This window comes from Corticium candelabrum, chromosome 15 (genome assembly GCF_963422355.1).
Source record: "Corticium candelabrum chromosome 15, ooCorCand1.1, whole genome shotgun sequence".
NCBI lineage: Eukaryota > Metazoa > Porifera > Homoscleromorpha > Homosclerophorida > Plakinidae > Corticium > Corticium candelabrum.
Window position 1 is genome coordinate 5,579,420 of NC_085099.1, and position 17,850 is coordinate 5,597,269.

General features: G+C 41.1%; 1 protein-coding gene across 1 annotated transcript in view; it reads left to right on the forward strand.

Annotated features, from left to right (window-relative positions):
* Positions 1–17,850, forward strand: part of LOC134190738 (bromodomain-containing protein 3-like) — a 22,912-nt gene continuing 5,062 nt past the window's right edge. The window contains exons 1-16 of the mRNA XM_062659236.1: positions 1–153; positions 232–532; positions 598–726; positions 3,478–3,624; positions 4,934–5,224; positions 10,241–10,396; positions 10,488–10,571; positions 10,645–10,746; positions 10,811–10,939; positions 12,696–12,881; positions 13,647–13,924; positions 13,998–14,107; positions 14,169–14,330; positions 16,388–16,464; positions 16,531–16,582; positions 16,955–17,107. Coding sequence (XP_062515220.1) covers positions 71–153; positions 232–532; positions 598–726; positions 3,478–3,624; positions 4,934–5,224; positions 10,241–10,396; positions 10,488–10,571; positions 10,645–10,746; positions 10,811–10,939; positions 12,696–12,881; positions 13,647–13,924; positions 13,998–14,107; positions 14,169–14,330; positions 16,388–16,464; positions 16,531–16,582; positions 16,955–17,107 — 2,440 coding nt within the window. The 5' untranslated portion in view covers positions 1–70. The remainder of the gene's footprint in view (positions 154–231; positions 533–597; positions 727–3,477; positions 3,625–4,933; positions 5,225–10,240; positions 10,397–10,487; positions 10,572–10,644; positions 10,747–10,810; positions 10,940–12,695; positions 12,882–13,646; positions 13,925–13,997; positions 14,108–14,168; positions 14,331–16,387; positions 16,465–16,530; positions 16,583–16,954; positions 17,108–17,850) is intronic.

Sequence of the window (17,850 nt, forward strand, 5' to 3'; positions counted from 1 at the left end):
GACAGCTAACGCACGTTAGCGTCCACCCATCATGGCAGATTTGAGGTGGTAACGCATACGAGAGGGCGCGATGGAATCCAGCAGTTACTTCGGTTCTCTCGCCCATCACGAGTCGTCGAACTCCTCTCTCGACGCGTCTCCACCTGCTCTAAGGTTCCACCCAGTTATAAGTAATTTCTGTGTGGTCAGTTGAAGACGGACGCCCCTTTGGGGTGTTTGTTCTTCACGTAGTATTGCCGAACCCACACACTCGGACACGCAACACGATTCATCAAGCAATTTCCCCCGTTCGAGTCCTTCTCAGATGTCCTTGGCTCCTGTTGTGAGCAAGGGCGCTAGCACTGCCAACCTTCCCGTCGCCGTGCCGTCACATCAAAACCAGTTTCCGTCCAATCCCGTCTCTATGGCGCAGAGTACGCCGACGTACGGCGCTGCTTCGTCCATGTTGCCACCGGTTCATATGAAGAGACAGAGGCGTATGCCGTCGAGCAAGTATGAAGAGGACGAGCATCCGCCACCGCCGCCGGCGCGCGTGAGTCTGTTTCACATCGTTTGTTGTGCTGCGTCGTGAGCTGTACGTTCGTGGTTGTGTTGAAGGTTGCGAATCAGGGTCGCGTCACCAACCAGTTGCAGTATCTACAGAAAGTGGTACTGAAGGCATTGACGAAGCATCCGCACTCGTGGCCGTTCGCTGAGCCTGTAGACGCTACAAAGCTGAACCTACCAGTTAGTTGAGTTTGGTTTTATTTGTGTGTTGTGTAAGCGAAGTGATTGTGCTGACACGAATGTTTGATAAGTTTTCTGCTTGCGATCTTGTGTTCTACCATTGTCAATGTTTGCATCTCCTGTTTTAGATGTCTGTTCAGTTGCTCGACTGTTTGTATGATTTCCTGTATGATTGCTTGGTTTCTTGTTTGTCGTTAGAAGTTAAAGTTTGCACAGTTTTGTGTATGCGTCATTGACTTTTTGCGAGACAGTCAGCTTTAAATCTTTGTGGGGAAGGGGTTAGGTACAGTGTACACCAGAGGTATATCTTACTACCATGCTTGGTGGTCATTCGATGTACTAAAAGTAGTGATTATACTTTGATTGGTTGTGTGTGTTGCATGCAAAATTTGTTTTAGTGTGGATGAATTTCATGTTGGTAGATAGGTAATTCAATCTGCAGGCTTCCATGAGGTTTGACAGTAGCAACAAACATAGTACATGATGATGTATTGATAATAGGTAGAGTAGTGAAAGTGGAAAACTGTTGCTTTGTATACTGGTACACCAATGTTTTCGTTTTCCTCTAGCGGAATGACTGTTGACCTGTGTGACCTCACACACCTAGAATGTTGATTTCCTGTTTGCACGTTTGTGCCTTTTCTTCAATATTCCTACAGCTTTACCTAAAAGTTGATCTTGTTCAGACATGTAGTACATTGTAGTTTCATGGGAATTCTTGTCAACAAGGCAGTTGTTGTAGACAAATTTCAATGGTATTACGTGTTGGTAATATATGAGTCAGGAAATAGAAACTAGTAGAAACTAGTCATCTAATGACTAATTGGGGAAGTTTCTTTAGTGGGATAAATTTATTTGCTCATGTTCATTGTTGAATAACAAAGTGCATTACATTAGACATACAGTACATTTGAGTTTCCTTGTTTTCACACTAGCTTCATGAAGAGTTTTGTTTGGTATCTGTCGTTAGCAGTTTGGTATGGTTGCTCATTCAGTTTTGACACTATTGGGTTTCTTCAGGAATAAGGTTTCATAACTTCTAGTAACATATCAATAGGAGCATTGTTAGGATTTAAATGAGACTGATAGGAGGGCGGAATATGTCAGTCATGAAACACTAATGTGGTTCTTATAATTGGAGAGATGCTGTTATTGCACCTGCATAGGATTTTGTCGATTTTGTCGATTCCGTATATGCAACAGTCCAGTTTTGATCAGCCTAATAGTTTTTTTGTGTACTGGAATATTCAGCCAACTTTTATTTGGAATAAGATTTTGTAGCCTCTAACCTCTGCGAAGCGCACGGAACTCTAGTCTGGACCAGAACGATACTAAAATGATTTCGGAATAGCTTTGTAAGCCAATCAGCGTCTTAGATCCGGAATGTTGGCTCTAAATTCTGTTTGGTTTAGCAGTAATTGTTTATGCTAAGTGCACTAACACTGATTATGCTTGTGAAATCCTTGTGGGCGCTAAGGCACGCCAGAGTCGTGACTAGAGACTCTGGTGCAGGCACGCGTCTTAGTTTTAGTTTCGGCTCCAATTCTTTGATCTTTTCAAGCTTGCAGTGACAGGACATGCACAGCAGCGTCACTAGACCATCACCTTTGACGACTGGTCGAGCGGTTAGACTAGCTAGCGTTCTGCCGCAGAATCAAGAGTCGTTGTTTCATGCGTCCACCAAGATATTGCCGCAAACACGGCAGACGTCTCTTTTTTGTTTGTGAGATCCCATGGCATTTACAAATGATACAATTGTGTAATGCAAAAGCACGGTATCTTTCCATCTCATTATTAAACTATGTAAAACGATCCTACACTGTTAGACTACCATGTAGCATCGCTTTTTGATAAGTACTTCTGAAATCATTTTAGTATTGTTTTGGTCCAGACTGGAGTCGTGCGCTTTGCATGCTCTCTGGTCTGGAAGTTCAAGGCTAAAGATTTTGTTGCTCATTGTTTTGTATAATGTAGTTGCTATTGTGAGTGAGAAACTTGTTTTATATTGTAAGAATCGTGTAAAAGTTATGTTCTGCAGTCATGGTTATAGATTTACTTGTTAGGTGAAAGGGTACAATGGCTATGGTGTGTGTGACAGTCTAGTTGTCATGTTGTGGGTAAGAATACTGCACCAATGATGTTCACAAGGAGCTGTCAGTATTGTCTATTGAAGTATATGGTGACAAGTAGCTGTGATGGCAATGCTAAATTACACCAGAAATATCTTAGTGTTCGAAATTTTATGGCATATGTAGTTGTCATCTTGGCAGCTACACAAAATTTTTTAGTTGTCAAGGAGTTTGGACTTTTACATATTTTTTATAAATATCAAATAATTATACTGATTGTTATGGCAAGTAAATGATATCCCAGGACTTCAGAGGTGTCACTCTCAGTCTGACCCGTTCTTACTCTACAGCATAAAAATAGAAATTTATTGGGTCTATCATAACTTGAGTGACTTTAGTTGTCAGGATGGCAACCTCGCTGGATTAATTTGGTCGTCACAGGAACTCAGTTAGTGACAACATGACGACCACTTTTTCGAACACTGAAATATTCACTAAGTGTCAGCATAAACAGAAGTTGGTCTAGCCTGTAACATGTCATTGAGTACAGACAAGTCAAAATGATTATTGTAAATTTGTGTTTCCTGTCAGTGTCGTGTTCTGTGTGTTTTATACACCAAACATTGGTATATATGGTTTTGGTATCTATTGGCTTTGTTATGTTTGTCTTCCTGTGTTGCAGGATTATCACACTATTGTAAAACACGTTATGGACTTAGGAACAATCAAGAAGAAGTTCGAGAAGAAAGAGTATTACTCGGCCAAGGAGTGTGTTGCAGACTTTCGGCTGATATTTAGTAATTGCTTTTTGTACAATAGACCGAAAGATGTAAGTCACATCTGAAACGTTTATATTCTATGTGTGTTGCCGTGTAGGGCAAAATTGATGTATTGCATGTAACATAATTTGTATTAATGAGTAGTCTCAGAATATTTATAGCCTGTGACTGTATGTAGTGTACACAACACAATCAATGATTTGTTTGTATGTTTCTTCTTTTGTTGCTAGTGTGTTTTTATTAGTGTATTGGCCAGTGATGTTCATAGCATGTCATAGTAGTTACGTACAGTGCAGATGGTTAGGTACCTGAGGGCTACCAGAGATGCAGTGACACAATAAGAAAATGTCGAACTGCAAACGTACTGTTACTTGGTAACTGTGAGGAGTGATTGATGTCAAAGCTTCATTGCAGATTGTCTTTATGTTTGTTACGTTTGATGTATAATCATTGACATGAAGTGACACGAATTGGTGGACATGTACACATAAGTTATACATTATGACTGTAGTGTAGTTATTGGTGTTCAATGAAATGAAATGTGTAGCTGATCGCTACCATTCAACTTTATCGAACTGCATTTACTAAGCTTAGTGCAGTGGAGCAGTAGCAGCATTGGTAAGGGTACTGGTTTATTTATTTCCCCAACTCTCACTTTGTAATAGTAAATTCATGTATTGTAAAGTCACCCTGGAATGGGCAAATGACTTTGAAAGCGAGATTTCCGAGTTTCGTACTCTCAGCTCATGCTAGAGTACTGTAAACCAAGAAATTCTTGGTAATGTAAGAATTTCGGTATCTCCTGAAAATTCCATTTCTGTAGCGATCTATTTTTGAAAACTCCTTTGAAGCTCAAGACTACTGGCTGGATGCACAGTACACTAGAACTATTTTACATTGCAGTAAATAGTACCCTAATTGTACAATAAAGACTCGGACCTTACGTATTACCGCATCTGGTGGCACGTATATTGGACAGTCTGGAAACATCCTGTTTTAGCGACATCTCTGTGTCAAACTTTCGATCATTGCACAATCTCTACTGCTGCCTTTATAGGTCTCCCCCTTGTTTCAGTGGAACTGTGGCACTACTAGTTGGATAATAATTACAGTAATTTACCATGTTCATGGACATTGCTGTTGGCTCCTAGAGGTTTGACAACTTTCACAAAATTTAGGTAGAGATTTAATTTAGGTACTGCATATGCCATACTGAAATTACCGAAAATAGGTCGCCACCGAAGATTTCTTGGTTTAGAGTTGTATTGTAGTTTCTTTCTTTTAGTTCTTCTGGTTGGTTTTAGTATGTGTAAAGACCATTTTCAGTTTTATTGTGTTGTAATATGTTTTGTATTTTAGGATGTCGTTCTCATGTGTCAGACATTGGAGAAACTGTTTGAAAGCAAGTTAAAAGGCATGCCACCCGAAGAACATGAAATTGTTCCAGCGTCGAAATCTAAGGCTGCCCCTCAGGTTGTCAGTCATTTTTCTGCGATGGGAGCTCCAGCACCGAGGATGGTACCTCATGGGGTTACATTGCCGTCTGGCCCGACAAAACCAGTTGGATTGTCGACATTGCACCATGGAATGCCGCAACTTCAAGTGGCAGCAGTGCAGCCTCAAGTCCACACACCTGCAGCTACTCCCAAGGTAATGAGACTGTTGGTTGTCAGTATTGAATATGATACTTTCAAGTTGTGATTTTTTGTTTGAGTTTTCATTTTTTGTGTGTAAACAAGGCAAATATTTTGTCTATTAGGTTACTACAGGTTGTGCTTGTGGGTGGGTTGTAGGTTTTTCCAAAAAATAGAGCGTAGCTTGTTTAAATGGATATCATGTGATGCGATAGTATCTGTTATGTGATTTAAAAGAACACTCCGGAGAACTGCGCAGCTTTAGTGTGCAGTGTAGTGCACAGCCGAAATATCGAGGTCCGGTGATTGAGGGAGTTTGCGGAAAGTGTTCCTTCATAGGGATGAGTGCTTTGGAAACTGCTAGAACACGATCGACGACAGCGTCCACTGCCTTTAGTGCCAAAGAATCTCACAAAATGCCAGTTCTCTCGAATATTGCTGGACAGAAATAAATCACACAAAAAGGTCAGTCTGTAGACAGTCTGAAAGTAGCATGACGGTTTCCACCATTCTTGGAGCGATGGAAACAACAGAGAGACCATTTCTGGGAACGTGATTGTGTCAGTAAGGCTCATGTGATCTGATGGTGTGCAAAAAACACTTCACTTGGCGGACGAAGTTTTGAAATGGCCCCGTCAGTTTTTGAGTTTAAACGTTCTTAACGTACATCTGTCGGGTTTGCTTTGAGATAGCGCCCAGATACCCAACTTGAGTACTGTAAATCAAGAAATTTTTGGTAGCGATTTAATTTGGTATATAATAATAATAATAATATAATAATAATAATAATAATAATAATAATAACTACTTGGATCCTTTGTAAAGTCATGTCTTCTTTCTAGACAGCCGTGATGGTCTAAGTACTTCTGAAGCAGGGTTTGCTTCCGGTACTTGTAATAGACTTTACAAACCAGACTGATCTGGTTGAGCACGACATAATAATGTATTTTGTTTCATACCACTACAGGTACAGTGCTCTAGGCCAGACAAGGTACATACACTAACAAGTAAAAATAGATAGTTATGGAAGAATAAACGTAGAAGAATGAACAAACATAAATTAAGGTTTAATTTAATTAATATTCGGTACAGCTTCAAAATTACTAAATTTAATTGCTACCTAAATTTTGTTTTAAAAAGTTGTACTGCGCTTCCTTCCCGGCGGATGGCAAGCAGATGTTTGCAAACTCGTAAATCCACATCTGCTGGAAGCTAGGAAGGCCGTTCTTGGCGATGGTGTGGCAATGAAACGATACTGGATGGGTTTTGGAGATACCAAGTCGTCAGTATTTGTTATGAATACTCTGGATTGTAGTGTAAGGAATGTTTCAAAATTCCTCACATTTAATTGTGAGGAATTACCATGAAAGTTACATAAACGTATATAGTAATATTAATATTTAGTCTGCCCGTGCAAAGAACGGGATAGTGAGCTTTTAAGCTTACTAACCAAAATTTTAATGGTTAGTAAGTTTCTGGAATCAGGCAAATTGTTTTGTTACCGAGTATACCTTTTTATGAACAAATTATAGCAGACAGCTTACCATCCTGTTGTCTGCACGGGCAGATGAGCTATTAATATTACTAATGGTTAGCTATTATTAGTTGTTAGTTAATTAAAAGGTAACTGCAATACAAAAATCAAAAATTCTTTTATGATGGAAATCGATAGTTCTAGTTGCATACATGACAGGAAAAATAGTTTTGATTTTTAAGATAAGTCTTCGCTGTGATATAGCAGGTGAAAGTTGCTTCCGGTTCGTCGAGTTCCGGTAAAGGGCGTGGTATCGTGTTGACGTCACTGGAGGGAGACTCCACGCTAGCGTGTATTGTAAACAAAGGAATTTGTGGCGAAAGAATGGTTTGGTGTGGTGTGGAGGATGCACCAATTCACGCAAGTCATACACAGTCGTGTTTCGATTTCTGAAGATCCCTAAGCTAAGAAAGAGTGAGAATCGCTAAATATTGAGGACAATTGCAGAGACGTTTGTGTCGTCCGGGCGACTGCTACTGAGTACAAAACGTCTTACTGAGTGGACAGGAGTCTGCAGTAGCCACTTTTAGCCTGATTGCTTCGAGATATGTACAGCCAGGTCTATTCAAGAGCTTGGTCTGGGTTGTAGAAGAGCGAAAGCGAGGCCACCATTTCCATCTACCTGCCTCCACACTTCATGGTCGCAGCACTCTGGAACCTTTGCAAAAGAAAAGGAGAGCCGTAATTGAGAAGCAGGAAGATAAGGAAGACTCTCGTGCAGGACTAAAAGTACTGCAAATGGCTAGGAGAGGTCAGCTTCTTGATGACTCTAGATGACTTGCCTCTTGATCATCATGTGTAGTAAATGCAGTCGTATGCGTTACAGTAGACTGTACAGTGAAGTCAAACCTTGTGTCAACGTGAATTCAACGTATGTGCTTCAGCTTATTTTATTCTCTTTCTCTCGTACAGCACTAGAGTTTTGCATGAACTCACCAGTACACTGTGCCACTACTGTTGATAGTATTCGACATTATTATCGTGTCATTATTTGAGGCTACCTCAAATACGTTTTGACAGCACACGCACTCCACACGAGTATGTATCCATCATCTCACAACGACCGCAGCTGCAACCTGTGAATGTTGTTTACTTACCCGGATGTGCATCGATTACGTTGCTAACTCCTACTTCTACTTGCAATGATAACAGGCTATCGGGTAGCCTGTCCGCTTCCAAGGCAGCAGGCGATCTCAAAGCTTCAAAGGCATTGTCGCTGAACTTAAACCTGTGTGGTCTAATCACTACATATACCTAATAATGGCTCCCAGCAGATCTCCTTCATCCTGCGATTCATGCGATGACGGAACGTTATTATCACGTAAAAACCTCCAGAGGACTCTTCAGAAGACTCGCTGTTGCTGCCGTCGCCTCCACCCTAGCAGCGTTGCCTTGGATATGAAGATTTAGTCATTTTTACAGGCCGCTGACAATACAGACGCACACGCGTCTCCCTCCAGTGACGTCAACACGATACCACGCCCTTTACCGGAACCCAACGAACCGGAAGCAACTTTCACCTGCTATATCACAGCGAAGACTTATCTTAAAAATCTAAAACTATTTTTCCTGTCATGTATGCAACTAGAACTATCGATTTCCATCATAAAAGAATTTTTGATTTTTGCGTTGCAGTTACCCTTTAATTGATTTATTGTTGTATGCATTCATCAAGTATATCTCATTCACCCCGCTCTAATTTATTATGAAGTGTGTCTCTGAAGAATTTTGTTCAGAGTTATATCCCGTTTAATGATATCCCGTTCTGAGATTATTGATTGTTAATGTCTCGTTGAAGACAAAAATGTAACTGAGTGTCCCGTTTTCCAATTCCGTTGATTGGATTATTGATTTTTAGTTAATATCCTGTTGATTACAAGAAATCTAACCGAGTGCATGTCCAGTTTCAAGAAATCTCACTGATTGGATTATTGATTGTTTGATATCTCGTTCAAGCCATTTCAACAGTCTCGTTGTGGGAAACAGGTGTATCAAACCGGGGATCTATTCGACGCGAATCCTGTTCATACTGTGTATCTGTAACGTGGAAGTCACGTGCAGTACTCACCCGAATAATTCGTTTCCCGTATATGACCAAGTCACGACTCGTACCGACTCTCGCCATTTTGACAGTCCCTCTGAATGTCGTCACTTTGAAGACGTTGCTGGTGTTGTGGGGAACAGGTGTATCGAACATGGCAGCTCTTCGACAGGTGTAGACGGGCAAACGACTGTGGGCATTTTTTTCAAGACCCAGATATCAGCAAAAATATCTTTCCTTTCCCAACGTCGCCCGCAATAAACGACACGCTCTGTGCATACCGTTCGACGTCGGGAATGGACAGTTTAGATTCGGTGCAGATCCGATACGCCACTACGGAGATATTTGCATGCGAGCGGAGGCGGGTTCCATCAGCTAGAAATCGTGGCATCAAGGGAAAAGTACGGAAGACGACGACAGATTCACTTTCGACCGCTAGAGTTTTAGTGTGCCCGAGAAAATTTGGCGGTGATTGGTCTTGCTGTTCTGGAGATCCTCTTCTACATACGTAGTCACACACAGACAGACAGACAGCTCTCCTTTATATTTGATTATTAATTAAGTTGACTGTTTTGAGCCTTTTCTTTGCTACATTATTATATGTTGTTATGCCTCAGTCGGCATGTGTAGCAAAGGCATATGGTAGTCTGCTGGTGTCTGCACGTGTGTGTGTAGTTGTGTCTGTTACAATAACTGTACTGTCTACTTGCACAAGAAGTGATACTGTCATGGATTTCACGTTATACATTTGCAAGATAAAGCTTTGTTCTTGAGTTATGGGTGATTTCGGAGTGCGCATGTGTTACTGCTGTATGTACTTGCCGCAGTGGATTTTAGTGACAAGAAGGGGCTTTTTGGGTAAGAAATGCCACTCTTGGATTTAGAAGTGATGTTTTCATTTATGGATTTATAAGATAAAGCTTTGTTTTTGATTTACCAGTGATTTTTTGGTGCACATGTGCAATAGAAGTACTAGTATACGGTATTTTAGCTGTGTGTGTGTGTGTGTGTGTGTGTGTGTGTGTGTGTGTGTGTGCGCGTGTGTGTGTGTGTGCGTGCGTGCGTGTGTGCATGTGCGTGCGTGTGTGCATGCGTGTGTGTGCATGTGCGTGCGTGTGCATGCGTGCGTGTGCATGCGTGCGTGTGCATGCGTGCGTGTGCATGTGCGCGTGTGTGTGTGCGTGTGTTTGTGTGTCTTACTGAATGCCCAGTTGATTGCACACCGAGATATCCAACCTCCTCCCCCGTGTGTGTTCAATCTTCATGGTGTTCATATTCAATTACTAAGCTTTGTGTTGTCTGTATGTCAATTACCAGGCTTTTGTTGTTTATATGAGACAAATGATCAAGCTTTTGTTTAGAAATTTGATTATCATGATGATGATTTGACATTTTATGGTTAACGGTGTCTGTGTATTTAGCTGTAATGCTTGATATATTGTCTGTATTTTGTTTAGCCAAAGAAAGTGGCTCAGAAGAGACGTTCAGAGACAACGACTCTAACCGGCTATGGTGAGTTTGAACCGCCTTCAAAGATTATGGGAAATTTCTCTGTGGAAAGGCCATCGAGACCAGTGAAGAGACCAAACAGGATGTTGCCCGGAGAGCAGGCAGTAAGGACTAATGCACGGGCGCATGGACACGAATTACCATTCAATGTCTAGATTGGGGTGAATTGTAATGTGTGTTTATTATTGTTTGTAGGAAAGTCGTAGAAGAGGCAAGCACTCGGAACAACTAAAATATTGCACAGAAATAATCAAAGACATGTTTTCTAAGAAACACTATGTATGCATCACAGCATAAACGTGTCGACTGAATGTCTTCACACTTTTTGTTCTTGTCTTGTTTATGTGTGTAGACGTATGCATGGCCATTTTATAAACCCGTTGATCCATTAGCATTGAAATTACCAGATTATTTTGACATTATCAAACATCCAATGGATATGAGTACAGTTCAGGTAGCTCGATGTCGTGTGTTTGATGCTTTGTGTGTGTGTTGTTATGGCGATTGTTGATGCTTAGAAAAAGTTGGAGCGTCGCGAGTATCGAAGTCCGGCCGAGTTTGCGGCTGACATTCGACTGATGTTTACCAACTGTTATCGTTATAATCCTCCTGAGAGTGATGTCGTGAAAATGGCAAAGAAATTACAGGTAAGAAGAGGAGGTGTGTGTGTGTGTGTGTGTGTGTGTGTGTGTGTGTGTGTGTGTGTGTGTGTGTGTGTGTGTGTGCATGCGTGTGCGTGCATGTGTGCATGTATCACGCTTGTCTGTTTATCTGTTTGTGTGTGTGTGTAATTGATTTTAATTAACCTACAAGCGTAAAAGGACATCACAATAAGTGTGGACTGCTTTGTGAGAAGCTCACTCTAAACGAGCTGAATTGACTTCCGGTCTGTCTGTCCGTATGTTGTTACCTATGTACCTATTACCTATGTACCTACCTATATTTATATGTTTGTAAGCGTTTGTCACGCTTGGGGATTTGTCGAGCCAATCATCAGTCATTTTGGTATGCAAGAAATAGCTGACGTGACAATAGCATATCGGCGTGAATCACTCTCGGGAATTTGTTGAGCTATTCAGCAGTCCCCTTTGGGACAACAACAATGGGTGATGTAACAATCTTGTTCGTTATGACAGAAAAGCCGTGATGTCATATCCATAGTAAAACATTAAACCATCGTCAAACTGAGAAGCGCAGAGTAAAGTTTAGGCTAGAGTTGTATGCGTCTGTTACTTTTTTTTACAAAAGAATTGTAAAACATACGAATTCATTGTTTAGAAGCCAAGCGAAGGTCCCATGGGACCATACATGTGTACCGTTGCGCACGACCAACATGTCGTTCGCGATCTTCAAGAGAGCAATATGTTTTAGCTGTAAGTAGGACTGATGAGGAACGATCGGCGTCACCTTGCAAGAAATGTTTGTAGGAAACACTAACACTGCTTTTTTCTGGATCTGGTCACGACATGTCGCTTTACAGTATTTCTAGGAGACGTACGAGATCAATCTTTATCTATCTAGTTACGACGAATTATCATCGGAACGAAAGATGGGAGCAACATACTCAACGGAGGCATGATAATCTCGTCCACCTCAATAGTTAACTGCAGGTGATGCAAGAGCACTACAGAATCAAGAAATAACGTGGGATAACAAGCCCGCTCTGCGCAAGAATATATTTACAGGTGTAAGTAGGACTGATGATCGAACGATAGACGTCGTCTTGCAAGAAAGATTTGTAGGAAATGTTGTGCTGCATGCTTTCTTCGGGATCCGATCGCTACACATACATGTCGCTTCACAGTATTTCCTGTGCACGTACATCGATCTCTAGCTACGACGAATTAATTTTAACAGAACGAAAGATGATAGCAACGGCTCAACGAAAGCATGATAATCGTGTCCACCTCAAATGATGCAAGCAAGAGCGGTACATGCAGAATTGAGAAATAACGGATAACAAGCCCACTTCATGCAAGAGATGCAGCTGTCACGTATGTGCATGTACTGAATTCGAAGTGTAGTGTGGGACATTGATGATATTTAGTTAATTATCTTTAATCACATTGACGCATCCCTGTGTTTTCAAACAATTATACATTTTAGCAACAAGCTAATGATTAATTAATGATAATGACAATAAATAGACATTTAGAAAAATTTACATTAATATTCACAATAAATACACACACACACACACACACACCACACACACACACACACACACACACACACACACACACACACACATACACACACACACACACACAAACACGCACATATACGTAAATATATACGCTTGTAGCTCTGAAGCGAGTAAAACACAGCTTCATGTACTAGTTTTTAATAGTTGCTTCTGTGGTGTATTGGAAGACTTCATGTTTGCACTTTCTTGTGCTGTAGGATGTGTTTGAGATTCGTTGGGCGAAGATGCCTGAGGAACCTGCTGGCTCTGGAAGGCAAGTAGAGATGATGACAGACAGCTCGAATGGTTCCGAGAGTGAGTACATTGGTTCAGCTGGTTCAGATGCAGACACCGATGATAGTGAAACTCAGAGAACAAGTCAACTGAGGATACTTCGTGAGAAGGTAGGGAATACCGTACATGTATAAGATGAAACATTGGCGGGAATTTATTTTGGCGGTTTGCTAAGAAACTAATGGACAAAGCATATTGGCGGATTTTATATTGGAGGTCGGACATCGTTGTTTGATTACTGATAAATGTCCTAATTACCATAAGTGGACATGGAGGAGTTTGTCATTGACAGCTGTGTTCGTGGCTCACATTTTCCTAACATACTGGTCTAGAACTACTGCCTAGTGATGAAGAACGTGACAGTGCAGCTTAATCCATAGCCTCATGGACTCATTCAATAGGCACAACAGATGGCAAGCTGGGATTAGCTACCATCTTGCAGCTTCATCCGTGTGACGTACCACCCCATTGCGATATGATGCCTGATTCATGTGGGTGATGACGTCAACATATCCCGGTGGCCAAGTTAATGGCAGATTTTTTCTATTGGCGGTCGCTGAAACATCCGCCAATCCGCCAAAATAGATTTCCCGCCAATAGTTCACATCATCATTATCTTATATGGTATGCTCAAGGTATTAGAAGGAATTACATGTGAATACGTGAATGTATATGCACGTACACACACACGTACACACACACACACACACACACACACACACACACACACACACACACACACACACACACACACACCAGGCGTGTGTAACACATTCACTCAGTGATGCATTGGCCCAGTAACGGTTAAACCTGTTTGTGTTTCATGTGCGTATGGAGCACAGTAGTTATCTATTGAACATAGTTTTCCTCCATAGTTGACAAGTGTTGAGCAGGAGCTCAGCTACTTATGTCAGAGACACAAGAAGAAGAAACGAGACAAGCGAATTCCTATATCAGACGGAAAGGCTGCTACCCATGAGGCGCCGATCTCACAAGTCGCTCCTCCTCCACCAGCTTCTACCATGCAGCCTGCACCTGCACCGGCTGCAACAGAGAAAAAGAAAGTAGTAGTTCCCGTCAATACACCCACCCCTGTTGGGGGAGTGCAGATTGCAGGAACACTGAAGCCATCTGTAAAGAGACAAACCAGCAAGTAATAAGGCTAATTTGTTGTCTCTGTTGTTAACGCACAATACATTCGTCTCGTGTTTGTGTGCTTAATCAAGGGTTGCCATACAGAGACCTCGTCTTGATAGCAGTGATGATGAAGACACAGCCAAACCGATGTCTTATGATGAGAAGCGACAACTCAGTCTCAACATTAACAAACTTCCTGGTAGTGAACATTTCGGTGTCTGTTGTGTTTGAATATTGTTATTGATTGACTTGATTAATAGGCGAGAAGCTTGGGAAGGTTGTCAACATCATTCAGCAGAGAGAGTCAAGTCTCAAAGACTCAAATCCTGATGAAATTGAGATTGATTTCGAAACGCTAAAACCGTCGACGTTACGAGAGCTAGAGAGCTACGTTGCAGTATGTTTGAAAAAGAAGCGAACCGGTGAGCATTTTTGATGTCACTGACTGTGTGTGACTGTTTCGGTGGAGTCGTTTGATTTTTGTTGGTGGATTGATTATGAAATAGACACATTTACTTCCATTGTGGAGACCCATGAGATCGAATGAATACAGTAGCAAAATCATTAGGTAGGGTAGCATTTGTTTGATCATTTAGGCCACTCTAATATCATATCTTGCTTTCGTTTCTGCTCATGTCCTTGTGTGGTCGCATTGCATTTGTTTATTATCTGATCCTAGGGTTCATTTTGATACCCATTTTTACTTGTTTTGACCCCATGTGTGTGCTCTGTTGTGTTGAACACCCATGTATATCTCATGTGCTCATTACCGACTGAAACATGCTCTTATCGTCCGCCTATCAAGAAGTAGCAACTATTAGTAATAATATCATGAAAAGATGTTGAAGGTACCAAACTTACGACATGTGCAGAACAGTCATGCCTGTAGTCTTGTCCAAGCACATGGAATTGCACATGATTGCCATGCTTTGCATCAAGGCACATGAATTTGATAAGTGGTTTTCAGCAATGATGGACTGCTTGCCACATCTTTCAAGCTTCTCAATGTTATGGGAAACAAATAATTATATTGGATTGGCCTTCCTGAAAAGTCGTTGGTGGGCTTTGGTAGAGACTGATAAGGTAGCAACCAATAGGTTGTGTGGATATCTGGTTCTAGTACAGAAATGATTGCTTGTCAAGTGATCATTGCCTGTGTTAGTTAATTGACTTATTTGATGATGAACAGTTACAATGAACTACAGTGTATCCTACTTATCTGACCTTTTTACCTATCCTTCCTGCACATATCCAACCTTCGTTGGTGTACAGATAGTGATGTCAGTCATCTGATGCAAAGCGCGTGGTGACCTTCTAACATGCTAGCGGTGAATAATGCAACTTTGAAGAAACCCAGGCCTTTATTGTTTCTACTATAGTGCTTGAACCAGTTCAACGAGTGGTTTAAGCAAAACTAGTCTAAGGCTTGACATGTTTCCTGCATCTACACTAAACGAGTTGAGTATGTTATAGACCTAAACTGCTTTTCCTGAACCTTGTTTGTAGTAGGTTTAGCAAGTGGTTAAGGTTTAATTGTTATGTGATAATAATTTGAGTGATTGAAGGTGGTCACTGACATTGCCGATTTGATGGTATCCATTATCTAGTTGGTATGAGATTTTCTTGAAAGATGTGCAAGCATCATGATTTAACTGAGAGAAATCAGCAGCTGTTGCATGTACCTATAGATGCTGAATTGGAGTCTCAGTGACAGCCAACTATTGCTACAGAGCAGTGCAATGTATTACGGCAAGCGTCATTCCAGGAATACTGTGCCATTGCAAAAATGAATTTGTCCAGGTATCTTGCACATCCCAGATGTGCAAGTCCCTAGTGGAAACAGTCGCCTTCTTCAACTGGTTTAGTTTATGAGCTTGTGTGAAGCAAAACTAGTTTAATTAATGTGGAGCTGGTGGAAACACAGTGCTAGGTGTGTAGTGTTCACAACAAATGAGTTGTGAAGATTCAGTTGGAAACATTGTCTTCCCCCCCCCCCCCCCCCCCGTTAACAAAATTGAGGTTGGAATGTTATGCGGGGATTCTGGTTCATTTGTTAGTTCTGAATCAATGGAATTGTAATAATATATGCATTACACATAATGTTCTTATTTAATTAGTGCTTATCTCTCAATCATGATTGATTTTTTCAGCATTGTTCCTACTTTATGTTTTGAACTTCCTGTTTTACGTATCAGTTGTCAATCGGTTTCATTGTGGTCGGATTGGATTTTGACCGTGAATCATGTAATGTTGGGTTTTGGAGAGCACAGGTTGATACATTTGCTCTGTGTAGTGCTTTAGGAATTCTTAGAACTTTACCTCACAAAGTTCTTTACTAAATAAACAATTTGTTTCATATTACACAAATTGTCATTCTGGTTTGATTTTTTGGCAAAGCTTGGGCTGTTTGTGGGGGAAAGTAACTAGTTTTGGTAAGAGTGGAGATGATGTTGTGCGTTAATTGTATATTTGTTTTTAGCAAGGAAGAAGGCAAAGGGAGACAGCAGAATGTCTGAACAACAAAAGAAAAAGGAAGAGGTGGAGAAACGACTGCAGGTAGAGCAAATAGAGCAAATAGAAACGGTGGATCCTTTGCGATTTTGAGTGATGTGTGGTGTGTAGGATGTCAGTAGTCAACTTGGGCAGCCTGCGGTTTCATCTAAGAAAGCGCAAGGTGATTAACTGCTGCTCTGATTGAAGTTTCTCATTGTTTTGTTGTGCATGCATTGTATTTATTAATAACATATGTGTAGAAATATTTTTACTTGCATCATTTGCTCAACTAAAAGAATTATGCCTTACACAAACACACACGCACGCATGCATGCACACACACTTTCTGTATGCATGCATGCATTTCTTTTCCTACATATGTTTCTTTTGATGCAACTAGTTTGGTAAGCATATTGTAAAGCTGAATTTACACATTGAGACTGATCTGCCAATCGACTTTGTAACAAACTGACTCTTGTGACGAACTGTCGAACACTCACCTTTACTGTCTCTCTTTCTGACACATGTAATTCCGTTTGTTGTGATTCTATAGAAATGGCAGAGAAAAACCTTATAGTTGACATTGGGGGTCCGTCTCGTTTGAGTGACAGCAGCAGTAGCAGCAGTGGCTCATCGTCTAGCAGTTCAGGCTCCAGCTCGGGTTCCAGTTCCAGCTCTGACAGCAGCAGTGACTCAGAGGAACAAGGTATCAAAGATGAAAGCACTGAGATAAACGTAGAGTAGCGTAGTCACATAGCTTATAACGTCCCATCCCCATTTTAGTGAATGTTAGAGAGCATGTGGTTGGTACTCGTGGTTTCCTTTGGGACCTTAGCTACGCATGTATGAGCGTTAGCAGGTTGCTGGGGATCCATGAAGTTCACCATAACTCTCGCAGTATTTATTTGTCTATTGCACTCTGTCTCAGAGTTTGAATTTGGTATGCTGGATTGGTGTAACGCGTATGCATGTTTGACACGCTTTTCTTTATATGACTGGATGTGTTTTAGCCCTTTTTACTTGCAGTATTCTGTAAATGAGAGGCTGTGACTACATATTTAAAATGAATGATAAACAGAGTGATGGACACTCATTCAACTGGTTGCACTGTGCCGCTTAGTCTGGTCTCTGTATTACTGTCTAGTGGAACTTTGTCTCGTTTGAGTCGTAGATCACTCACCATAGAATCCAACTGATTTCCATTGCACATTCTGCCGTCTTTCGCGTATGATTGCCGTTGATGAAATCGTGATTATGTCTTGCGTCAACTCTCAGATTGGAGTTGATGCAGCTGGGTTTATTTCGGTAGATGACTTCGTGGGGAGGTAACAGCTTACTGCATCTGCACATGCTTGATCGGAAAGTGCATGAGATTAATTAGTTAATATCGATTGACTAATGTCACCCTGTATTCCCATACTAATGGTTGACTGGTGTGTTTCACTTTTT